Genomic DNA, 24,950 nt, shown 5'->3' with positions numbered 1-24,950 from the left:
TAAAAAGCCGTGATGTCAGAGCAACGGAACCAATGGAACCACGGAAAGGTTTTGGCAAGTGGTTTAGACAGTCGGGGTCTGTGAGGCCGGTAAAAGGCGAGATGGGGGCTGGGTCTAGAGTCACGAGCGTGCTACAGTTGTGCAAAGGCTCTCGGAAGGAGACTGGGTCTGTAGCTCCCTGGATCTCCAGTTTTGGTGGAATTTGGGAACCCGAAACGACCATTTCAGAGTCAAACTTGGAAAGGGTTAAGAACACGATCTCCCGATTCCTATCTAATGCCCCGCCCTCCACTCCGGCGGTCCGGAAGCGGACGTGATGGATACGGAAGTAGCCTGCTGTTGCCGAGGGGACGGGACGGGCAGATGCCAACATGGCAGCGGTTGGGGTTGGCGCATCTACCGCGGCGGCCGGGCCAGGGGCCGTGTCCGCGGGAGCACTGGAACCTGGTTCCGCCACAGCGGGTGAGAGGGCCTGAATCAGCGTAGTTGGCGGGGTGGAGGTCGGGATCCTTGGGAGTGGAATAATCCTTAACTGAAGTGACAGCGGCATCTCATGTAAAGGAACCTACGTGTGTGTTGTGGGAAAAAGGGAGGAGAGAACGGACCATTGTATATTGCAGTGAGGACAGGAATCGGTAGTTCTGTGGGTAATTGTGGGGGTCCTGGATTTGGAAATAAAGACTATTATTGTGAATGTGTAGGGAATTTCTTTTGAGAAACTAAAACCATTGAGAATGTTCTGGGGTGGGGGATCCCTTAATTGTGGAAGGGAGAGACAATCCTGAGGGTGTTTTTCCTTTAGAAGGGATAGACGATTCTTAGGGAGGTGGCTTCTTCCTTATAAAGGGACCTTATAAATTGTCAGGGTGGGGCACATGCTTCCTTGTATGACTAGTGGATCCATTTTGAGCATAAAGCTGTCCTTCATTTCATGGAGAGAATGTTCTGAGGATGCCCCTTCCAAATGGAGATAATTCTATTTAGGTTGAGGTGGGAGAGTTTCTTCCTTATCGGTCAGAGAAAGAACATTCTGAGATTGCTAAGTGCTTCTGTATAGCAGAGAGAGCTCATTGTGAGTGTGGGTAGAACAAAGAATTATTCATTGGCTAGGAGGAGGGTGTATAACAGAGGGAGTGTGGACCATATGGAGGAGGGAAGTATTTCCTTATGTGATTAAGGTAGTCAGACGATTGAGGTAGCCATTATATGAGATGGAAAATAGAACAACCTTAGGAGGTGAACAGCTTAAACAATGTCTCATTCATTATATTGGGATATTGTTTAGTTTATGGGACAGTCCTGCAAGTATTTCACGTCGTAGAAATCCTCAATTTGCTCATCCACAAAATGGATTTTTTTTCATAGTACCTTCAGAGATCTAGTGATGTGAATCCCTTAGTCCAGTGATAGCTATACTGTAAACATTCACTAAATATTAGGAATGCTGTCTGAGAAAGAGTTGCTTCCCAGGGGAGGGAGAAGACACAAATATGTGTGTCCAGGGTCTGCCCTTGTCATTTCCTCACACCTTACAAGGATTTCAGATTAAGAGTAGGGTCCACTTCTCCCTGTCTTGACACCTTTTGCCAGTAGCTAAGGGTGTGGAAACAGGTAGGGATCAGACCCTCATTGAGTCAGGAGGAGCAGGCAAAGGAAGTTCCAGTGGCTGGGAGGGAAGAGGGTGCAGTGGGTGGCCATACCACAGTAGTTCTGACCCCATCCTTCTCCTATGTTCCTTTCACTCCCTGCAGCTCACCGGCGCCTCAAGTACATATCCTTAGCTGTGCTGGTGGTCCAGAATGCCTCCCTCATCCTTAGCATCCGCTACGCTCGCACATTGCCTGGGGACCGCTTCTTTACCACCACTGCTGTGGTCATGGCTGAAGTGCTCAAAGGTCTTACCTGTCTCCTGCTGCTCTTCGCACAAAAGAGGGGTATGAGCCAGGGAAGGGGTTGGTTGGTGGGGCCCTCTAGGTTGAGTGTGTAAGCACACCTGGAGAGTATACTAGTGCATCTGATACTGCTTGGGGAGTATGTAAGTACATCTAAGCTTGCCTGCTACTCCAGCTTTGTGAAGTTTCATCTCTATCTGTATATTCCTCAGGCCTGGGAACCCCAGTAGTGAGATAGTCTACCCACAAGGCAATGGAACACTCAGTGCTTGGAAGGAGGATGTAGGAAGAGCAGGAAGTCATGATAACATGGGAAGTTTAAGGCTAACCTAGGCTACATGTGAGTCTATCTCAAAAAAAAAAAAGGAAGAAAGAAAAACTTTGTAACACGGAGAATTCCATCATACACATATACATACAATCAGAAAGATAATAAAATAGTAAAATAGTATACTTGTATGCATTATTCAGGTTCACAATTAATCAACTCTTGGCAACACTGTCATGAAGCAGCATCAGTGGCTAGCTAATCTGTGTATCTTTTACATATCTGCATCTTTATAGTACCAGCTGGGTGTAATGTCATACACTTAGGTGGTTTGTTTGTTTATTTTGTTTTTTGGGTTTTGTTGTTCAAGACAGGGTTTTTCTGTGTAGCTCCGGCTGTCCTGGAACTCACTCTGTAAACCAGGCTGACCTTGAACTCAGGCTTGGTGTATGCCACTAAGCCTGGCTATGTCATTCATTTGTTCAGTGTTCACAGCTGTTCAGTGTATTGAGACGGGATCAGTTAATTCTATGAACTCAAGGCTATCTTGAGCAACATTTAATGTTCCATTTCAAGACAAAAAAGAAAAAAAAAAGTAATAAGTAAATGAAAGTATAATATCTAGAGTTGGGGGTGTAGCTTAGTTGATAGAGTACTTGCCTAGCACATATAAAGCTGTGGGTTTGATATCCAGCACCACATAAGCAAGTTGTGGCAAATGCCTATAATCTGAGGCAGTAGCATCAGAAATTCAAGGTCATCATTGGCTACATAGTAAGTTTAGGGACAGCCTGAAATATCTGAAATTCTATCTCAGTAAAAACAAGTATGACAAAAATCATACATGGAAAAAATAGACAACAAAGTTGGGTGTGGTGGTTCAAATCTGTACACCCAGCATGTAGAAGGCAGGAGGATCATAAGTTCCAAGCCTTCATGGGCTGAAGCAAGAGTGTCTCAAAATAAAACAAGCAAAAAAACTCCAAACCACCAAAAAAATAAATGTAGGCCTGTAATCTCAGCTCCTTGAGAAGCTGAGACGGGAATATCATAAGTTCATCACTAGCCTGGTTAACTTTGTAAGACCTAGTCTCAAAACATAGGACGGGCAGGACGGCTTAGCAGGTAAAAGCTCTAGCTATGCAGTGTTGACAACTGAGCTCTGTCACAACCAGTGACGTAAGGAGAGAAATGACTTCAGCCTCTAAGTTGTCTTTCACCTCCACACTCACACCATGGAATATACATGCTCACACTTGCACACATATGTCACTGGCAATACAAATAAAGTGCTGGAAATATAGCTCAGCTGTAGAGCACTTGCCTAGCTTGTTCAGGGCTGTAGGTTCAATACCCAGCATACACACACATGCGAAAGAAAACAATAGGGGCTGGGAAGATGGCATCATGGGTAAAATGCTTGCTGTGCAAGAAAGAAGACCTACTTTAAGCTACAGAACCTCCATCAAAACTAGGCGTGATGGCATGCATCTAATCTCTGTGAGTTCAGGGACAGGATGCAGGGCACGAGGGTGGAGGTTGCCAGTCCCATAAGCTCCCTGACTAGCCAGTCTAACTGAAATGTGCAGCCCTGTCTCAAAAAGTAAGGTGGAGCCAGGTAGTGGTAGGGGTGCCTGCCTTTAATCCTTGGGAGACAGAGTTAGGCTGTCTATAGAGCTAGTTGTAGGACAGCCAGTGTTATGCACAGTGAAACCCTGTCTTGGGGAAGGGGAAGAGCCAGGCATTTCTGTTGCACGCCTTCAATCCCAGTGCTTCGAAGGCAGAGGCAGGTGGATCTCTGAGTTTGAGGCTAGCCTGGTCTACAGAGCAAGTCCAAGGACAGCGAAGGCTGCACAGAAAAACCCTCTCGAAATTCCAAAAGAAAAAAAAAAAGAAAAAAATAATAAGGGGGAGAGATGGTTCAGTAGTTAAGAGCACAGACTGCTCTTCCAGAGGCTGAACTCAGTTCTTAGCACTTATATCAAGTGCCTCACAACCTCCTATAACTCCTGTTCCAGGGGATCTAATACCTCTGGCCTCTACAGACACACATATTCACATAATTTTTTAAAAAATTAAAAATAAGGTACAGCTTGAGAGATGGCCCAACAGTTAAAATATTTGGCTCCTCTTCCAGAGGACCCATATTCTATTTCCAGCACCCACATCGTGGCTAACATTTGTAGCCCCAGTTTTCAGAAGATCTGATGATCACTTCTGGCCTCCTTGGGCAATGCACACATATAGTACACACTCATACATGCATGCATATGTATACATACATACATGTACAAACATTCATATACGTAAAATAAAAGTAAGCCTTAAAATAAGGTGGAGAGTGATAGAAAGAGACACATACCCATCATCAGTTGCTGTCTTCCACGTATGCCAGCCCAGGCTTAACAGAGAGACGCTTTTGAGAAGAAAGAATGAAAAAACATTATTTATCCATAGGACAAGGGCAGCTTTTTAATGTATATAGGGCTTATAAAAAGATCTGTTTGGATGGGAAATGGACTCTGTCCTCCAGTGGCTCATGGACCATGGAGTCAGGATGTCTAAAAGTCTTAATGATGGATATGCAGCTCAGTGGCATGTGAGGCCCTACCACCACAAAACAAAAAAGTGTAAAACTTCCCTTCTGAAAGATAGTCGTATACATCAACTTGGGAACAAAGAACCTCTATGTCACATGCTTCTAGGTACTGGTGATTATTTCATTGTACAAACATGGTGAGTACTCACCCTGAATGTGCTTATGCCAGGGGAGGCAGATCTCAGGTGGGTGAAATTTGCTTGATTAGCAGGCATAGTGGAATGGATAATAGTTTTGTGACGATTATTTGTCTTTTCTTATGGTGTTGGGGTAGAACCTGGGAGCACATCTATTAGGCAAGCACCCCACCACTAAACTATATCCCCATCCCTTTTTGCAGCCATTAAGTTGAGTATCAGAAAGGCTTTTTTTTTTTTTTTTTTTTTTTTTTTTTTTTTTAAGACAGGGTCTCACTCTGTAGCCCCAGCTATCCTGGAATTCAATATGTACACCAGGGTGGCCTCAAACTAACAAAGATCTGCCTGCCTCTGCTTCCCAAGTGCTGGGATAAAAGGCGTGCACCACCATGCCAAGCTCAGCAAGTGCTCTTATTGGCATTGTTGTACTGGAGAAGAAACTGCACGAGAGCAGGCAGGAGGGGAGTAGTTCAGTGATGGTGGAAGGCAAGACTAGTCCCACCCTTCAGCAGCCCCTTCTCCCCCATAGGTAATGTGAAGCACCTGGTTCTCTTCCTCCATGAGGCTGTCCTGGTGCAGTATGTGGACACACTCAAGCTCGCGGTTCCCTCTCTCATCTATACCTTACAGAATAACCTCCAGTATGTAGCCATCACCAACCTGCCAGCTGCCACTTTCCAGGTAAGTCCCCAGCCCAGCATAACCTCCAGGGAAGTAGGAGGGAGATCTAGATGGAAGGAGGGAGATGGTATGCAAAGAGCAAAAATGATGTCACTTTCAGAGAACTCCCTTAACTTTGGTTTCCTCATGTGTCAAAATTGGGAACAGGAGAGATGCTTGGATAGCTGAAAATATACCTGGGCCCAGACATGTTGGCATATACCTGCAGCCAGCACTCAAGAGTCTGAAGCAGGAGGATTTGAGCTTCAAGAACAGATTGGACTACATAAAGAAACTATTTCTTGGGGCTGGAGCAGTATAAACACTGGCTGCACTTCTATGGGACCTGGAACCTGGGTTTGATTCCCAGCAGCCATGTGACTGCTCACAACCATCTGTAGCTCCATTTTCAGAGGATCTGATGACCTCTTTGACTCCCAAAGCACTATCCATACATGTGCTGTACAGACATACATGTAGGCAGAAAACAGACTGGGCAATAGTGGCATACACATGTAATCCCAGCACTTAGAGATGCAGAGGTATTGGATCTCTGAGTTCGAGGCTAGCTTAGTCTACAAAGTGAGTCCAGGGGAGCCAGGACTATGCAAGAGAAACCCTGTCTTGAAAAAGTGAATGAATGAATACAATCCTAGATGCTATAGCAACGTTGCCTGGGTTCAAATCCCAGTGCTACTGCTTTCTAGGTGCATGATTTGGGAGGGGGGGGGTCCAGTTACTTACCTTTCTGTGCCTTTATTTGCCCATCATTTTATTTCATTTGTTTTCTTTGACACAGGGTCTCATGTAGCCCAGGCTGACTCAGAACTTGTTATGTAACAGATGATGACCTATGATCCTCCTGCCTCAACCACTCAAGTGTTGGGATTATAGATGTGTGACACTGTGCCTTGTTTATGAGGTGCTAGGGACATTCTGAACCTAGCATTTTGCGCATGCTTGAGCAAAACTACTAGCTAAGCTGTATCTTCAGCTTTTACTCTTTTCTTTGGTTCTTGAGACAGGGTCTTGCTGTGCAGGTCACTCTGGTCTTGAACTCATGATTCTTACTCTAACTCCTAAGTGCTATGATTTCAGTCATGTGCCACCATGCCTAGTTTTCTCATCATTAAATTGAAGGTTATAGTGCTGTCCAGTTCCATGGTAGTTGTGAAGGTTAAATAATAAATTCTGATACAGTGCACAGATGCACAGTGGACAAATACATAGAAATCTATAAATATTTTCTGGCCTTGTTGTGGTTGATTTATTTGAAGACTTCCCTTATCACAAAGCTTTCTACTTATTCATCACCTATTTGGAGGTTCTTACATTTTTTCAAGACAGGGTTTCTCTGCGTGGCCCTGGCTGTTCTGCAACTTGCTCTGTAGATCAGGCTCGCCTTGAACTCACAGAGATCTGCCTGCCTCTGCCTCCTGAGTGCTGGCATTAAAGGCATGTGCCACCACACACCTGCCTTGGGGATGTTTTATATACATCAGCCTTATTTTACAGAGATGATACTATGTCTCAGAAAGGACAAGTGATTTGTCCCTATCACATAGCTAGGAAAATGGGATTGGGTTGTAGATTTGGGTATGGCTTGGGACTTCTTGGCACAGCTACCCTTTCGTAACTCACTGGGAGGTTGTTTTTTGAGATGATTTCTAGCCCAGTTTCTACATAGCCAATGATTACTGTCCATTTCCCGAGTGCTGGGCTTACAGGTGTTTGCTTCTGCACCTGGTTCATATGGCGCTGGGGATGGAATCCAGCAGTCTGTGTATGCTAGGTGAGCTCTACCGGTTAAACTACATCCCTTAGTTATCTGGAAGGGTCTTTGGTAACTTGGTAGCCACAGGTCCGTCAGTGGTCAATGGCTGGTTAGTTTTATTGCCATATGCCCTCCCTTATCCTTTTCATTGTGCCCACAAGCCTACAGTGGGTACTGTCCCTCCACCCCTTGCACTTTCTGAGAGTTGGGACCAGCCCTCAGTGCCTTCCACATGCAACTTGCAGGTGACATATCAACTGAAGATCCTGACTACAGCCTTGTTCTCCGTGCTCATGTTGAACCGCAGTCTCTCCCGCCTGCAATGGGGCTCCCTAGTGCTGCTCTTCACCGGTGTTGCCATTGTCCAGGCACAGCAAGCTGGTGGGGGTGGCCCACGGCCACTGGATCAGAACCCCGGGGCAGGCCTAGCAGCTGTCGTGGCCTCCTGCCTCTCCTCAGGCTTTGCAGGTGTCTACTTTGAGAATATCCTCAAAGGCAGCTCAGGCTCTGTGTGGCTGCGTAACCTACAGCTTGGCCTCTTTGGCACAGCTCTGGGCCTGGTGGGGCTGTGGTGGGCTGAGGGCACTGCTGTGGCCCATCAAGGCTTCTTCTTTGGTTACACGCCTGCTGTCTGGGGTGTGGTACTAAACCAAGCCTTTGGTGGGCTCCTGGTAGCTGTTGTTGTCAAGTATGCTGACAATATCCTCAAGGGCTTTGCCACCTCCCTGTCCATTGTGCTCTCCACTGTTGCCTCCATTCGCCTTTTTGGCTTCCACCTGGACCCATTATTTGCCCTTGGCGCTGGGCTCGTCATTGGTGCCGTCTACCTCTACAGCCTTCCCCGAGGTGCAGTCAAAGCCATAGCTTCCACTTCTGCCTCTGCCTCTGGGCCCTGCATTCACCAGCAGCCTCCTGGGCAGCCACCCCCACCGCAGCTGTCTTCTCGAGGAGACCTCATCACGGAGCCCTTTCTGCCAAAGTCAGTGCTGGTAAAATGAGAGCTGGTGGTTGTTGGGGGACACAGGGCACGGGGTTGGGTTGGAGTGGGTTGGGCTTCTGCAGGTCCAGAGTTATTGCCAGGGCCTGACTCTTGTGGGGTTGGAGGTTTTTTATTTTTATTTTTATTTTTTTGTCCCATACTTCTAGAGATATGGAACTAGGGCTGAATGTCACATGTCCACTTCCTGGTAGATGGACTCCCCTCTCCTGGAGGAGCTTTTTAGAGCTGCTTCCTGTGCCCCAGGTTAACCTCTTTAGGAAGAGGGTTGGCATACTGCTATTCCAGGCTTTTCTCCACCACTCTGCTGGAGATGGCCTGTCTCATGCCTGAGACAGTCCATTCCAGCCATCCTGCAGACTGGACAAAAGCCCTGCAGTTCTTCAGTAACAACTAATGACTACTTGTGGGGTTCCATTTCCTATTGTATGAGGCCTTCTCTCCTGCACCATCACCTTGGATCATGTCAATAGCTTGGTCTCTGATGTGGCTTTAGGGCCGTTTCCCTGGTACAGAGACCCTTGATGATTGGCCTGTTGTAAGTGCCTGGAGTGAGGAGAGGCACAAGCTGAGAATTTCGTATTAGCTCATATTGGGGAGGGTGCAGTAAGTGCCATTTGCATTTCAATAGTTTGGGGATTTGTGAAATAATCAGCTCAATGATCCAGAGTGTTTGGAAAATGGGGAGGGAAGGTCCTTGAAGTGGCTGAATCCTGGGTAATTGAAGAGGCAGAGGTGAAGGATTATCTTCTGAAACAGCCAGAAAGGAAAAATTAAACTGCCCATCCCATTTTTGCAACCCGATTAGCTGTTTAAAACACCCTTACTTCATGGTGGGTGTTAGAATTGATGAATCATGGAACCTGTACCCCTGCACTCCCCAAAGCTTATTAACTCCCTAACTGTATCCCAGATGTGTGTGTGCGTATGTGTGCGCGTGTGCGTGTATGTATGTGTGCATGCGAGCATAAAGTGCACGCATGGAAGGTGCCTGGGCTGTCTTTGCTATATGTAAATAGGGCCATTGGATCTTTATTTTTGATTAATTTGTTCTGATTTTTTGTTTGTTTTCTAAATAACTGTAATGAACAAATGTCAGTATACCCAATGCCAAATAAAGATGTTGTATTTATTTAGTCCATGTGTAGCTTTCTGATGCAGGGGCCTGCTCTTTCCACACAAGCACCATCATTAACCCCAGGATTACTAGCTCACTATCACCACCCTCGCTTGCTCAGGATACCCACCTGCTAGCCCACCCCAGCTTTTTGTGTTTTTCTTTCCTTCCCATTTTCACCACAGGTTGCTCACCAAGGTGAAGGGTTCGTAGCTGCTGGAACTGAAGACACAGGCCTGCCTTCGTTCTCCCTTCTTGCCCTGGTCCAGCTGGGACTAAACTCTTATCAGTATTAGGGGTGTGGTGAGGGAGGCATGGGACCTCCCTGTCCCCACCAGCCCTGCCCCACATAGGCTGTCATGACTAACCTGTTAATGGGCCCACCTCAACTTCTGCTACCTTTGCAGTATTTCTTAGGTGAGTTTCTGCAAATAAAATGTTTTACATCTTGTCAACTTGCATTGGAAAGAATGAACAAAGGGAGCACTCAAGCCTCATGGATATGATCCACAAAAAAAAAAAAAGCTATTAGAAACAAGGGGGCCGGGAGTGTAGCTCACTGGTAGAATAATTCAGCATGTGCAAAACTATGGGTTCTATCCCCAGAGCCACAAGGAAGAAAGACAGACAAACTGCCAAAGCTACAGAAAACAAAGGCTCAGTCCTGCTGTTTGGTTCGGGAAGCCTCGGCATTGGCGCGGAGCACAGCCCCGGGGGAAGGGTATGGCCGCTGTTGGAAGAGGGGCCCAGCTGCTGTTGTGTCAGCCCCCGTCTTGGCCTCGTTCCTCTTGGGTAATCCTGTTGACCATGTGCCCCTGGGGATAACAGAGAATTAGAGGACAGGAAGAGGGTGTAGTGGACATCCCTTAGCTGCTCAAGATTAAAGAATGGGAAGGAAGAGACAAAAGAGAAGGGTACAGTTTACAAAAGGATCGACAAAGGGTTTCACTTACCGGGGTGCATCTGAGTATGAGCTGGGGTCCATGGGATCTAATTCTTCATCTTTCCGGCTCACTGCTATAGAAACAAGTAGCAGTGCAAGTTCTTCCCTTGAGACCCAAGGAGTCCCTGGTCACTGAGCCCCTTCTCCCAAGAAAAAGAGGTACTGGTGGCTATCGCAGCTCACAACACCCTACAGAAGCCCAGGTCTAGGCATGCATACTGTACATTCTGTGCCCTGGTACCTCACTTGACTCATCCAAATCCTAACATGATCCACTTACCCTTCTTGCTCTTGGGGTAAGGAGCCAGCTCCTCTCTGCGATGATGGCGCCTGTCTTTGCCCTCTTCGCGGTCTGTCTTGTCATACCCCCGTTCCCGATCCCGTTCCCTCTCCCGATCTCTCTCTCTGTCCACTTTGTCGTACGTCCGCTCTCGTTCTCGCTCAGGCTTCTCTTGGTTTCGTTCTGCCTTGTCATGGCTCCTATCTGGCTTCTCATGACTCCGATCTGACTTCTCATGATTTCTGTCCAGCTTCTCATGACTCCGGTCCAACTTCTCCTCAGCATCTATGGTAACACAGAAGTGCTGCAGACCCTCTCTTTCACATATGGTCTCCTCAGCCCCTCTCTGAGACTGCAAGAATCACTGACACATCCCTGTCTTTGCCAACTCACCTGAATTACTGTTCCTGAGTTTCTTGGCAGATTTGGTGACGACAAAGTTGGGGTCATGTGGTGAGAGCCAGGACACAAGGTCTGTCTCTACATTCCAGTAGTATGGGAGTCCACTGTGGGCAGTGAGAGAGAAGAGAATGTTAGCACAGATGGTCCCTTATACCAACTGTCTGCCAAACCTCTGCCTAGATCTTCTCCATGCCTCTGTATGTACATCTCTTCCCTATCAACCGCACAATAAGGGATAACAGGAAGGGCAAGGCCAGCTGTCCCTCCCACCTATATGATGATAGGCTCACCAAGAAGAGTCAAACACCTTGTACCAGCTCGGTGGCAGGCCCTCTAACCGGGTGGCCTCATAATCAACAGGATCATCATCATAGTCCTCAGCAATAATCTCTTCCTCTGGCTCTGGAAGAATGGGGAAGGAGAAAGGCAGTTTAAAAGCCTGGTGTGAGCAGTGTATCAAAGCAGATACTGAGACTCATAACTAAACCTTCGGCAGAGTGCAGGGAATCATATGAAAGAAGGGGGAGTTAGTATGAAAGGATGTGGAAAGGATAGGAGCTCCACAAGGACCAAATATATTGGCACAGGGGTCTTTTCTGAGACTAATACTCCACCAAGGACCATGTATGGATATAACCTAGAACCTCTGCTCGGATAGAGCCCATGGCAGCTCAGTAACCAACTGGTTTTCCCTAGTAAGGGGAACAGGACTATTTCTGACATGAACTCAATGGCAGGCTCTTTGACCTCCCCACCCCCCAAGGGAGGCGCAGCCTTGCTAGGCCACAGGAGGACTTTGCAGTCAATCCTGAAGATACCTGATAAAACAGGATAAGATGAAAGGGGAGGAGGTCCTCCCCAATCAGTGGACTTGGAAAGGGGCAGGGAGGAGATGAGGGAAGGAGGGTGGGATTGGGAGGGAATGAGAGCAGGATACAGCTGGGATACAGAGTTAATAAAATGTAACTAATAATAAAAATAAAGAAACTCAGTAAAAAAAAAAAAAAAAAAAAAAAAAAAAAAAAAAAAAAAAAAAAACACCAAAAATAAAAAACCTGGTGTGAAGCCAGGCAGTGGTGCTTCATTCCTTTAATTCCAGCAATTGGGAGGCAGAGGCAGGTGGATCTCTGTGAAGACCAGGCTAGCCTGGTCTAGAGTGCGTTCAGGATAGCCAAGGCTACACAGAGAAATCCTGTCTCAAAAGAAAAAAACAAATCTGATGTGTGTGTGTGTGTTCTACTATACTCAGGACTTGAAGGCAAGCCATTCACATCACTATACATGGAATGCACAGATAGAGACATGTGCTCAGCGTTGACAGAGAATATTCAGACACAACAACATCCAATCAATTCCTGGGTTCAGATCCCACGTGGCATTGTATTATCCAAACCTACTTAAATTAAATAAATGGGTTTGAACAGCAGGGGAGTTACCTATAATAACAGCTAACTAGTTCACCTTCTGAACTGTGATGGGATTCTGAGTCCTGTATGTTGGACAGCAAGGAACTAATTGAAACATTACTCTGACTCTATTCTTAAGGTCTGATATATAACAAGCCTGCAGCAGATGTTTAGTGATAGTAGAATAAAAATGTTGTCTATTAAACCAAGCGTGATGGCACATGCCTGTTATCCCAGCACTCAGGGAGGCAAAGGCAGGCTGATTACTGTGAGTTTGAGGCCAGGCTGGTCTACAAAGTGAGTCCAGGACAGTCAAGGCTACACAGGAAAACCATGTCTCAGAAAAAAACAAAAAAGAAAAACAAAACCAAAACAAAAAAAAACACAGATAAAAGATTTTTAAAAAATGCCTCTATTATCAGTTCAATGCCTATTGTGGGCTATCAGTAGGCCCACAAACGTGGCCATAATTAGCAATAAAATGCATATGCCAGCAGTGTCACAGTGACACCAAAAGAGATGCTAGGTATGATTGTCCATATTGCTAATAAAACAAACATTCTCACCAGACATATGGGTACAGGCAGAGGCAGGCAGAGCTCTGGGAGTTCGAGGCCAGCCTGGTCTACAGAGTGAGTCCAGGACAGCCAAGACTACAACAGAGAAACCCTGTCTGGAAAAACCAACCACTTAATCAATCAATCAATAAATAAGTAAGCAAGCACGAACTCTCAGTAGTGGACTCAAAAGATTTAAAAGAAACATGAATGATACAGAGTTTTCCTGAAACCCTGGATTAATATCCCTGCACCACCAAGAAAAATATATCAATGTTTATTATTAGCCCTATTAGGCACAAAGTGTATGTCTGGCCCAAAGTCGTAGATGTCAGTTATCCATACAATAACATGATGCACTTTCCATTGCCTGACACACCATATAGGTCAAAACGCATGCCACATTTATTATTGTTGGCAATAATTTGTAGTTATCAGCCAGTAATACAGTAAATCTAACTGACAGGTAATCATTTTTTGACTGTTAGCATACCATATGTGTCAGACACTTAGGCAGCCCAAAGAAATGTTAGTAAGTTATCATCCGAATCACCACAGTACTTCTGCTGAGATAAACCATATAGCCCTGGGGCTGGAGAGATGGCTCAGTGGTTAGGAGCACTGGCTAGTCTTCCAGAGGACCTGAATTCAATTCCTAGCAACCACATGATGGCTCACAACCATCTATACTGGGATCTGATGCCCTCTTCTGGTATGCAGGTGTACATGCAGGTAAAACACTCATACTCATAAAAGAAATAAATCTTAAAAAAAAAAACACACACACACACACACCAAAAACTATACAGCACCAACATCTTGCCAGTGTATATGGCACATAGGAGACTGCTATCACATGTCATTTTTATTAAATAAATACTGGCCCAGTGTGGTAGTGGACACCTTTAATCCTAGCCTTAGGGAAGACTGAAATACATAATGAGTTCCGGGCCTGACAGAAGCACAAAGTAAGGCCATGTCTTAAAAGTTAATTAATTAATTAATGTAGTCAATCCTACAGATTTATTTTGATATTTTCTGGTGTATGTATTAAAAAATATATATCTGGCCTGGAATAATTACCTAAACAGGCTGTCACCTGTGATCCTCTTGCCTCAGTCTCTGCATTGCCGGGATGACAGGAGCATGCCATCACACTTAGCTTTATTTTTCAAAGACTGGCGTCTTGCCAATTGCCATGTCTGGCCTTGATCTCTTGGGCTCAAGCCATCTTGTATCTCGGCCCCTTTAGTAGCTGAGTACATGCTACTGCGAGCACTTGATTCATAAATTAAACTCTATCTTGTCTTTCCAGCCTTAGACTTCACATAGTACTTACCATGCGGTAGTAATGGTTATCAGAAAATGACACTGACAATGTGAGGCCTGCCAGACCATGCAAGGTATCTAGTATGAAAAACAAATTGCCTGTCACACAGAGGAACCCTGTCTCGAAAAAACAAAAAAACAAGGCAAAAACTAATGGTCAAGGAGATGTAACTAAATAGTAGAGCTCATCCAAGAGCTTTGGTTTGACTTCAGCAACGCGTGGGGGAAAAGGCGTGAGCTTTTGGGCTGGGGATGATGGTAGCGCACTTCCATAGCATGCACCTGGGTTCGACTGCAGGGTCGGTTAGTGGGAGCGGGGGCTGGGAAGAAGAGGCACAATAGAGGAGAGAATACATAACAGAACGGCTGTTAACAATGGCACACGGTAGATCCCACTGGTTTTAGCTTTCTCACCAGGCTCCAGATGTTTGAGGATGCCCCTCTTCGCCAAGCGGGTCTGCAGTGCAACAGGGAGCGGCATTTTGGATTGCTGACCAGACCTAAACAGACAAGACAGCTCTGAAGGGCCAATCCAACGAACATTTCAATCTGTACATTCAGTAACCATGCACCACCCTTCTGCGTGTGTTCATTTGATCTCCACCTACCTAAATGCACCAGTAGCTAGAAGAACAGAACGAAACTGGATGCTAAAAGATGAAATAGATTTTTAACAGGATGGCCAGAACTAGTACCACACTCGAACTCTAACTCCGGCAATGGAGACCGGATGCACTGAAGACCATTTCCTCTCCAGGCCAAGGCTCCACCTATCGCCTCAGGGACCAAGTGCAGCACACCCACGACCCAGAAATGGGATCACCCAACGTTTCTCCAAGTCCGCACCATGGGAGGAACCAAGGTGCTAGGATGGGGGTGCAAAAATGCGATCATCCTCTTTAGCTTTAAAAGAATGCTTCCACCCCGGCATTAGCAGAGCCAAAGTCTGTCACCCTAACCTCCTCTCCCTTGTTGTCACTATGCTTACCGATATCGAAGGGCTCTTCTTATAAACCGCAAGAACGCTCCTCACCCTCCACAGATGCAGTTAACCGTTCGACTCCAAGGCTGGCAGAGAACGGATGTGGCCAGCCTGGCTGGCCAATAAGAGTGCGTCTTTGGCCTTACGTCAACAGGAAAGCCAATTGTTTCCTTGGCCTACTTGCGACGCCTTCACGCTGGTGAGCGGGGAGAGGGGAGTGGCTCGCTAGTTAGAACGACTGCTCCGGGCCAAAGGCTGTCGCCATGGAAGAGTATGCTCGCGAACCTTGGTACGGCCGTGGCACAGGCTTCGGGACAGTCCCTGCGACGCCCAGGCCAATCGCGGGAGGCGGGCGGGGAAGGCAACGGTTACCCTGCCAAGTCCCTGACGAGGGAGGCTTAGAAACTTGACTGCCTCAGCGGGTCCGGTGGGGGCGGGGATCCTCCCTCTCGGACTTCGTTAAAAAACCGGCACAGTAGAGTGTCCCAGTAGGTGTGGTGTGGGACAGACTAACCCACTGTTCCCCTGAATGTTCTCCTAGACCCTTTTTGTGAGCCAAAAGAGAAACTCTGGGCCGATCCATTCTGGCGGCAGGCGAGGAGAGGCGTAGAGCCAAAACGCACTGAGTTGTCTCGCCTGGCTTTTCCCAAGCTGGTTTTTGACCCTGGACAGGGCATGTGTGAACCCACTGTGGGCTAGGAGATGAGGCCTGGCTCTTCCTCACGGTCTTTTGATTTTTTTTTTTCCATTTTAGGGTTTAAAAGGACATAAGTCACATAGCTTTCTTGGACGTGCTTTTTTTGCTTTTACTTTAATAACTTTAGCTACTTAACACTTTACAGAAACATGTCAACCCTTTGTACTGACCAACCCATTTGATTTTTTTATACTTTTTATTTCATTTTATTTATACATTGTCTCTTTTTTTACTTTTTGTATTGATTACAGTTTATTCACATTGTATCCCAGCTGTAGTCTCCTCCCTCCTCCCCTCCCAATCCCATCCTCCCTCCCTCATCTCCTCCTATGCTCCTCTCCAAGTCCACGGATAGGGGAGGTCCTTCTTCCCTTCCATCTGACACATTTGATTTTCGATACTAACAAAAACAGTTTGATTGATGATTGGTTGTAATCAAGAGTACTATTCTGCCAGTAATAAGCCCAACATTTGGAAGGCTTTGTAGTGAGACAACCTCCTCCACCATCTCAAAAAAAAAAAAAAAGAGAGAATGAAAAATATTTTCTCACTTTTGCTCCACAGATTATATATATAATACACTCTATATATATATATATATATATATATATATATATATATATATAGTCTCTCTTTATAGAGCCCTGGGTGGTCTGGAACTCTTTGAGTGGACTATGCTGACCTCAAGCACATAGATTACTTTCCTCTGCCTCTAGAGTGCTGGAATTAAAGGCATGTGTCACCACACCCAGCACAAACCTTTTTGGGGGTAACAGAGTCTCCATTTATAGCCTAAGTTGGACTCAAGCTCATGATCCTCTGGTCTCAGCCTCCCAAGTGTTGTGATTTACACAGGTATGCAGAACCATGTCTGGCTTTACTTTCAAGGCTTTATGGGGCGTGTAACAACTGATAGAAGTAATTTGTTATTATCTAAGGTGTTTCTTATCAGTCATGAGCATCCCATTTTGGCATCCAGTCATAGCAGGGTCTCACATTAACCCAGTCTTTTCCTTCCTGCTTGCAGCCCATGGCGAATTGTGGATGATTGCGGTGGAGCCTTCACTATGGGTGTCATTGGTGGTGGAGTCTTCCAGGCTATCAAGGGCTTTCGCAATGCCCCTGTTGTGAGTTGGGCCTTCCCCCAGTGGTGTGGGAGTCTGCAGTCTTGCTGACATAGAATACTGCTTTGAGCATACTTACTTATTCTGTTGCTTATTCACCTACTGTTTGCTGGGCCTGGCACCTGGATATAGGATTTGAGGAAATCTTTTCTTCAACTATCCAGCTGGAGCTCTGTGGAAATACTGTACTGTCAGAAACAGTATTATGGGAAGGTAGTATGTAGCTCAGTGGTAGAACAGTTGATTAAGCAAGAGAGGTCCTAGATTCCATTCTCAGCATCAGAATAAGAATAATAAAAAATGTTAGCATTGAATCTTAAATGTGTATGCGCCATTACATTTTACCTCAAGACAGACTCTGGGTTAAAAATCCTTTATATACGGGCACTTGGGAGGCAAAGGCAGGTGGATCTCTGTGAGTTTGAGGCCATCCTGGTCTACAAAGTGAGCGCAGGACCGTCAAGACTACACAGAGAAACCCTGTCTCAGGGGCAAAATCTCTGTATAGGAAAATGACAGGAGTTTGATAGAGCAGCTTTTAAATTGAAAGAGGGAACTATAATTCCCCCCCACCCCAGGCTCCCTACCCCTGAAGGGCTAAGGTTCAGTGGATAAGAGCACTTGTTTTTGCAAGCTTGAGATCCTGAGTTTGCTTGCACAACACCTATGTAAAAATTCAGGCATGCCTGTGTTGTTAAAAACAATGATGAAAATTCCAACTGTTCTATTTTACCAATAAGAAGTCAGGAGCCAGATGCCAGGGGAAAAACCTGGTAGCTCAGAGAGGCAGAGAAAGTGCTCAGCTGATCTTCCTTCTCAGCTCAGGTCCAGATGGAAAAAAACCCAAAAGGCTTACTAGCTCAACTGACAGCCCAGGAGGAAAAGACCAAAAAACCCAATTGCCGAAGGCTTGCTGGTTCAAAGCTCAAAAAGCCAGGGAGTTGAGGAGCTGAAGCCTTAGCTAAAGCTAGAGCTTGAGCTAAAAGCTCTTTTCTATGCTGTCTTAAATACCTCTCAACTCAAAGTCCCTTCTACTCTTTAATCCCCGTCAGCTGGTTTCTTGCTCTGCCTCTTGACCTAGGGTTAACTTTATTAGATCTGGTATACAAAGAGCTCATGAATTAAAGGTGTGTGCAAGGGCTGGGTGAACCACACCATAATCACCTGTTTACAATAAACAGGATTTTTACAGTTCACAAATATCCTTGCACCATGCCTGCCTTTGCTTACAACTCCAGTATTGGAAGGGGTGGGACACAAGGCAGGCATATCCCAAACCCTTGCTGGCTAGTCAGCTTAGCCTGAAGTTGGTTCAGTAAGATACTTTGTCTCAAGGCAAAAAGCAGTAGTAGTTCCCCTAAGATCCTGCTTTGACCTCCATGTTCACCCCCCACACACACACACACATTCCTAGGTACATATCACACAGACACACAGCAGTTTTTTTTTTTTTTATTTATGTAGCACAGGTTGGCACAGAACTTCAAATCCTCCTGTCTCTGCTTTCCAAGTGCTGGGATTACAGGTATCTGCCAACACCCTTGGATTCTGCAACTTTTATGTCTGGCTCTGAGTTGTCCTCTCAGTTCGTGGAACTCTCTTTACTAGATCTTGGTCCATATTTCTCATTCTTGGGGGTCTTTACACATACCATGCCCTCATATTTTTTTTCTTTTTTACTATAAGGAATAGAACCGGGTGCCACCATCCTGCTAGCCTGCAAGCTAAAAATGCACTCTTAATTATTCTACTTCCCTGAGAGTAGTGGATCTCAACCGTCCTTTTCCCTACTTCTTTTATTTATTTACTTGCAATTTTTTAAATTAAATTTTTATTTCTTATATTAATTAATTTACTTTGTATTCCAGCTGTAGCGCACTCCCTCTTTCCGTCCCAAACACTCCCTCCCTCCCTCCTCCCTGCCTCTCTCTAAGTCCACTGATAGAGGAGGTCCTCCTCCAATTCCGTCTGATCCTAGCTTATCAGGTCTCATCAGGACTGGCTGCAATGTCCTCCTCTGTGGACTAGCAAGGCTGCTCCTCCCTTGTGGGGGGTGGGGGAGAGGTAAAAGAGCCAGCCACTGAGTTCATGTCGGAGATAGTCCCTGTTCCCCTTACAATAGAACCCACTAAAATACTGAGCTGCCATGGGCTATATCTGAGCAGATGTTCTAGGTTATATCCATGCATGGTTCTTGGTGGAGTATCAGTCTCAGAAAAGACCCCTGTGCCCAGATATATTTGGTCCTTGTGGAACTCCTGACCTCTCCGGGCCATAATAACTCCCCCTTCATTCATATGATTCCCTGTACTCTGCCCAAGGTTCAGTTATGAGTCTCAGCATTTATAAGTGGATACTAAACCTATAAGATAGGATAAACATACTAAAATCTGTACACCTAGAGAAGCTAAACGAGGAGGACCCAGGGTAAGATGATTAATCCTCACTTAGAAAGACAAATGGGATGTACATTGGAAGTAGGAGAAAACAAGAAACAGTACAGGAGCCTACCATAGAGGGCCTCTGAAAGACTCTGCCTAGCAGTGTATCAAAGCAGATACTTGCAATTTTTTGATACAAGAGTTTCTCTGTGTAGCTCTGGCTGTCCTGGGACTAGCTCTGTAAACCAGACTGGTGTCAAACTCACACAGATTTTCTGCCTCTGCCTCCCAAGTGCTTGGATTAAAGACATGTGCCACCACCACCCAGTGGTTCTCAGCCTAACTAAAGGGTCCTAACGCTGTGACCCTTTAATGCAGTTCTTCATGTTAAAAATTAAAATAAAATTATTTCATTGCTACTTCATAACTGTAATTTTGTTACTGTTGTGAATGTAAATACCTGTGTTTAACAATGGCCTGAGGCAACCCTTGTGAAAAGGTCATTTGGCCAAAAGGGGTTGTGACCCACATATTGAGAACTGCTACTCTGGATTGCATTTTGCTGTCTGAAACTGTAATGAATGAACAAGTGAACAAATTAATGTAATTAGCAAGTTACTTCTAAGATTTTTTGTTGGATTTACTCCCCATTTTCCGGATTCTTTGGCTGCTGCTATGCATGTAACAGCTTTCTCGTGCCTTCTTCTCTTTTTGTTGCAGTTCTGGGAGTAGAAGAACCCTGGGCCTTGCTCAGTCTAGGCATGCACTTACAAAGTGCCCTTTTTATAAAGCCTAGAGACTCTGCCTGCCAGTGATCTTACCTCCCCCTCTCCTGACACCTTTCCTTGCTTTCTCCAGGGAGTTCCACACCGGTTCAGAGGTAGTGTCAATGCTGTAAGGATCCGGGCACCCCAGATTGGAGGTGAGGAGCATGGGGGAACATAAATTGTGAGAGCAACTTTGAGGGCAGCTGATCCTTTGAAGCTAGACTGTTAAAGTCTGACCAGAACTTCCTGGCTCAGTGACGTTTCCCAACAGTTCAATGTGAAAGGCAAGACTGTAATCTGCAGTTTGTTTTGAGACAGGGTCTCTCTATGTAGCCGTGGCTGTCTAGGAACTCACTCTATAGATCAGGCTGGCCTCACAGAGATTCTACCTCTGCCTCTACCTCTTCCTTCCAAATGCCAGGATTAAAGATGTGTACCAACAAGCCTCAAGTATTTAGCAGATTAAATCCAGGTCCTGGCTCTTCCCTGTTAGGTGACCTTATGCCAGTAGCATTCTGTCTCCAAACCTTGTGTGATGATGGTAACATTGACTGCCCAATTGATAGTTTAAAAATTAATCCACAGAGTACTTTCTAAGCGCTAGTTACTATGCTGAGACCTTTGATCATGTTAACTAATTTAAAGTTGCAGAAGTCTGCTAGTACAAAGTACCTCAAATAAATACTAGAGCATAGTGGGCCCTCAATAAACATCTTAACTGCAGGTTGAGTATTCCTATCCAAAATGCTTGAGACCAGAAGTGTTTCACATGTCAGAAGCTTTTGGATTTTATAGTAATTTAAAGTATGTATATGTATAATGATAATAGTTTAAGATCCAAGTCTAAACATAGAATTCACTTGTGTTTAGTATACAGATTTTTTTAAAGATTTATTTATTTATTTTACAGATGAATGCTCTATTTGTATGTACACCTGCATGCCAGAAGAGGGCATCAGATCCTAGTATAGATGGTTGTGAGCCACCATGTAGTAGCTGGGAATTGAACTCAGGACCTCTGGAAGAGCAGATAGTGCTTTTAACTGCTGAGCCATCTCTCCAGCTCTGTATTCAGATTATTTACATATCTTGGATATTTTTTTTTTAAACAGGTCTCACTGTATAGCCCAGGCTGGCCTTAAAAGCAAGGTCATCCTGCCTTGGCCTCTCAAGTAGTTAAGATTACAGATATAAGCCATACCCAGCTCTTTTAAAAATTTATTTTGAGATAGTGAGGATTAAATCTCCAACATGTTAGGTAAGCACTCTAACATCAGTTTTGTAGCTTTCATATACTATACACACACACGGATATATATATATATTTGTAGTAGGGTTAGAATGAGCATGTGCTCTATCACTGAAAAAAATTCTCAACACTGTATATTTCATTTTTTATTAAGAGACCACCTACCTAGTAGCATGAAGTCTTGGATTCAATGCCCAGCAGTGCATAAAAACCGGGTATGGTAGTGCCCACTTGTAATTTTGGCATTTGAAAGGTGTAGGCAGATGTATCCAAACTTCAAGATTATCCTTGGCTACATAACAAATTTGAGGCCAGCCTTGGCTACATGGGATACTGTGTCAAAAAAGAGGGAGGGAGAGATGGAGGTCTCAGGATTGAGGATGTAGCCCAGTAGTAAAGTACTTGACTAATATGTGTGAAACCCCAAAGTACATCACCAAGACAAAACAAAAAACAACAAATAGATCTCTCTATGGTGTCCAGGCTGGTCCCAAACCCTTAGGATCCAGCCACCTGCCTTCTGTGGCTCTTCAGCCTCCCATGTAGCTGGGACTGTAGGTCCTTACCACCTCAGCTAATTATATAATATCATGTTTAGTTCTCCTGCATTTTTATTGTTTTATGTTGCTTGAGGTCACCTATGAAAATTTCTGTTTCTGATATCATGACCATGCTCAAAAGGTTGTAGATTTTGAAGCATTTTGGGTGTCTAGAGTATGAATGTTTTATAATATATACTGTATTCTGGTTTTCCTAACCTGTTTTTCTTTCCCCTAAAATCAAAACCAGAACTCCAACTCTATGTGGTATTTGTAGCCTTGGCTGCTCTGGCCTTTGTAGATCAGGCTGACTTGGAACTCACAGAGATCCACCTGCCTTTGCTTCCCTGAGTGCTGGGATTACAGGTGTACACCAGCAAGCCCAGCTCCACAGGGAATTTAAAGGGTGGAAATTGCTTCATTGAAAGCTGTATGGAAGGTCACTCTGCTCCTATCCATCTAACAACTAAAAGTGAAAGTTATTTTGATGATAACTAGAGCCCCAATCCAATGAGGACTATTCACAGTAAGGAAGATGGGGTGTTCTGTAGGATACCTGCCTCTATGTCTGGACTTTATTCCTTCTCATATTTGGTGTTGAGCTTGTAACCCATGGCTTTCTATAGGCTAGGTTACTCTCCAACCTACTACGTCCCCCGCAGTCCTAGACAAGGTTTCTCTGTGTAGCCCTGGCTATCATGGACTCACTTTGTAGAACATGCTAGCCTCGAGCTCACAGAGATCCGCTCTCTGCTTCCTTCACTCTACAGGTGTCTAACTTTTTGTAGTCCTCGTACCTGCACCTTCCAGGTGCTGGGATTATACCATAGCTTAGTCATTTTTATTTGTTTATTGATTTTATTTATACTGTATGTTCGTGTATCTGACTATTTTATTAGTTTAGTGCATGCCTGCATGCTTGCTTTGCAGGGAATCCTAAGAACCCTAGGCAAGCTCTCTATCTCTGAGCCATATCTCCAATCCTAACAGCCTCAGCCCCTTTCCCTTGCTAGTCTCAGACCTTGGTAGTTCCCACATGTTGAGATATGTGGATTGTCCGAATTTCTGGGAATGACTGATTAGCATCCTATCCCCCTACAGGTAGCTTTGCAGTGTGGGGAGGACTATTTTCTACCATTGACTGTGGCCTTGTACAGCTTCGGGGCAAGGAAGACCCCTGGAACTCCATCACCAGTGGAGCACTGACTGGAGCTGTGCTGGCTGCACGCAGTGAGTGCCCCTGCCCCAATCCCAGTCCTTTCCCTGTGCTGCTGGCCCTTCCTCAGTTCTATCTCTTTCTGCCTCCAGGTGGTCCGCTGGCCATGGTGGGCTCTGCGATGATGGGGGGCATCCTGTTGGCCCTCATTGAGGGTGTCGGCATCCTTCTCACTCGCTATACTGCTCAGCAGTTCCGCAATGGTGAGGACCTGGTGGGCAGTGGTCAGGGAGAGCCAGGGAGCACTGTCAGCCTTCCGCACCCTTCCTCGCTTCATGACCTCATTCTTCCCTCTCCAGCACCCCCATTCTTGGATGACCCTAACCAGCTAACACCTAAAGAGGGAGCTTCAGCCGCAAGTTATCCCAACTACCAGCAGTACCACTAAGGAAGCCGCTGCCTGCCCCTGCCACCGTGGGAGCTGCTCCAAAGTTCCCTTCTGGATGATCTACCTCCAAGGGAGGACTGGCTCCTACATAGTGCTGAGACCTTCAGAGAGGGGCTCTACTCTACTCCCTTGTTCTGTGGTAGGGGTGGGGGCACCCCAGCAGCTTTATCACACAGGTCCCTCCCCCCTTTGTTTTTTGTCTCTCAGGGTACCTCAGCCTCACCCATGTAACAGTGTCTTACCCCGGATCCTTCATGTGGCACCCTGATGAATGTTTAAAGCCAGTTTTGAAACGTCTGTGTATGTACTCCTTCAGTCACCCAGACAACCCTCTCCTCAGGAGAAGGAGTTTGGAAGTCTGGGTCTTGGGGTTCCAAAGTGAATGAGTTCTACTAAGGATGTTTTGTGGGGGAAAAGAAGCAAGGTCTCACTATGTTGTCCAAGCTGGACTATACCCAGCCTCTAGTAAATGTTTACAGAATGAATGAGCAAGGGAGGTAAGAGACACAAAGATATGAGTTAGGCACATGATTAAGTGTGGTTAGGGACCTAGAGCTACATCAAACAAATAGGTACAGACTTGAAAGAAGCACAGGACCTCAAGAATTGCTGGGTGCAAATGTAAGCTGTGTATGTATGACTGCTACCCTCCTTGCACAAGCTCCCCTTGTAGAGACTAGGAAATTATTCCTTAAAAAATAGCCTTTTCCCTGGTTATGGTGGTACATACCGTTATTTCAGTACTTGGGAAGCAGAGGCTGACAGATCTCTGTGAGTTCAAGGCCAGCCTGGTCTACAGAGCAAGTTCCTGAACAGCCAAGGCTTCACAGAGAAACCCTGTCTTGAAAAACCAAAAATCTTTTCTTAATACCAGTCGTTCTATTTTTTTAAAAGTTTCATTTATCAAAAAACCCGATCCATGTGGCCCTAAAACAGTTCTGGGGTGGAGGTCCAGGGATCAGGGGTTCTGATTTCTCAAAAAGTGCCCTGTGTCTATTTCCTGTCACTTTCTTGTGCTTTGTGGTATGTAGATTTCTTTACACTTGCTGTTTTTTGTTACTGTTTTATTTATTTATTTGTTTATTTGGATTCTCAGGACAGGGTTTCTCTGTGTTGCCTTGGCTGTCCAGGACTCATATTGTAGACCGGGCGCCTCTATCTCACAAAGATCCACCTGCCTCTGCTGGGACTACAAGCCTGAGCCACTGCACCCAACAAAGATTTCTTTATGTGCTCTATCTGCATG

At 45.4% G+C, this 24,950-nt stretch overlaps 3 protein-coding genes across 8 annotated transcripts; 2 read left to right on the top strand and 1 right to left on the bottom strand.

Annotated features, from left to right (window-relative positions):
* The first annotated feature begins 272 nt into the window (after positions 1–272).
* Slc35a2 (solute carrier family 35 member A2) lies at positions 273–9,899 on the top strand. Of its 4 annotated transcripts, none has more exons than XM_021658602.2 (5): positions 273–462; positions 1,752–1,934; positions 5,426–5,577; positions 7,576–8,309; positions 9,630–9,899. In XM_021658602.2, the coding sequence occupies exons 1-5, from the start codon at positions 372–374 to the stop codon at positions 9,655–9,657; spliced, it is 1,188 nt and encodes a 395-aa protein (XP_021514277.1). In that variant the 5' UTR covers positions 273–371; the 3' UTR covers positions 9,658–9,899. The 4 variants fall into 4 exon arrangements, with proteins under 4 accessions (XP_021514277.1, XP_060230919.1, XP_060230920.1 ...); XM_060374936.1 differs by having other exon boundaries at positions 313–462; positions 7,576–8,319; XM_060374937.1 differs by lacking the exon at positions 1,752–1,934 and having other exon boundaries at positions 327–462; positions 7,576–8,319.
* On the bottom strand, positions 9,436–15,484 carry Pqbp1 (polyglutamine binding protein 1). 3 transcript variants are annotated; one of them, XM_021658605.2, is made up of 7 exons: positions 15,350–15,484; positions 14,776–14,861; positions 11,360–11,471; positions 11,061–11,173; positions 10,668–10,952; positions 10,398–10,461; positions 9,436–10,259 (listed from the first exon to the last, which is right to left on the bottom strand). In XM_021658605.2, the coding sequence occupies exons 2-7, from the start codon at positions 14,840–14,842 to the stop codon at positions 10,103–10,105; spliced, it is 798 nt and encodes a 265-aa protein (XP_021514280.1). In that variant the 5' UTR covers positions 14,843–14,861; positions 15,350–15,484; the 3' UTR covers positions 9,436–10,102. The 3 variants fall into 3 exon arrangements, with proteins under 3 accessions (XP_021514280.1, XP_021514282.1, XP_021514281.1); XM_021658607.2 differs by having other exon boundaries at positions 10,398–10,458; XM_021658606.2 differs by lacking the exon at positions 15,350–15,484 and adding an exon at positions 14,970–15,127.
* On the top strand, positions 15,482–24,001 carry Timm17b (translocase of inner mitochondrial membrane 17B). Its single transcript, XM_021658608.2, has 6 exons — positions 15,482–15,632; positions 17,068–17,167; positions 20,404–20,467; positions 23,202–23,330; positions 23,409–23,519; positions 23,616–24,001. Exons 1-6 carry the CDS (start codon positions 15,607–15,609, stop codon positions 23,702–23,704), a joined length of 519 nt encoding a protein of 172 aa, XP_021514283.1. The 5' UTR covers positions 15,482–15,606; the 3' UTR covers positions 23,705–24,001.
* Positions 24,002–24,950: the final 949 nt, after the last annotated feature.

The sequence above is a fragment of the Meriones unguiculatus genome, chromosome X, assembly GCF_030254825.1.
Source record: "Meriones unguiculatus strain TT.TT164.6M chromosome X, Bangor_MerUng_6.1, whole genome shotgun sequence".
NCBI lineage: Eukaryota > Metazoa > Chordata > Mammalia > Rodentia > Muridae > Meriones > Meriones unguiculatus.
This window is presented reverse-complemented; position numbering and strand designations above follow the sequence as displayed.

Excerpts from the sequence above, each read along its gene's own strand:
- Pqbp1 (XM_021658605.2), bottom strand. The coding sequence starts at position 14,842 with ATGCCGCTCCCTGTTGCACTGCAGACCCGCTTGGCGAAGAGGGGCATC. Across the intron at positions 10,953-11,060 it reads ACTCAGGAACAGTAATTCAG|ATGCTGAGGAGAAGTTGGAC; the intron begins GTGAGTTGGCAA and ends GTGTTACCATAG. Across the intron at positions 10,462-10,667 it reads TTACCCCAAGAGCAAGAAGG|CAGTGAGCCGGAAAGATGAA; the intron begins GTAAGTGGATCA and ends TTGTTTCTATAG.
- Slc35a2 (XM_060374936.1), top strand. The coding sequence starts at position 372 with ATGGCAGCGGTTGGGGTTGGCGCATCTACCGCGGCGGCCGGGCCAGGG. Across the intron at positions 463-1,751 it reads ACCTGGTTCCGCCACAGCGG|CTCACCGGCGCCTCAAGTAC; the intron begins GTGAGAGGGCCT and ends CACTCCCTGCAG. Across the intron at positions 8,320-9,629 it reads TTCTGCCAAAGTCAGTGCTG|GTTGCTCACCAAGGTGAAGG; the intron begins GTAAAATGAGAG and ends TTTTCACCACAG.
- Timm17b (XM_021658608.2), top strand. The coding sequence starts at position 15,607 with ATGGAAGAGTATGCTCGCGAACCTTG. Across the intron at positions 15,633-17,067 it reads GAGTATGCTCGCGAACCTTG|CCCATGGCGAATTGTGGATG; the intron begins GTACGGCCGTGG and ends TCCTGCTTGCAG. Across the intron at positions 23,520-23,615 it reads TGCTCAGCAGTTCCGCAATG|CACCCCCATTCTTGGATGAC; the intron begins GTGAGGACCTGG and ends TTCCCTCTCCAG.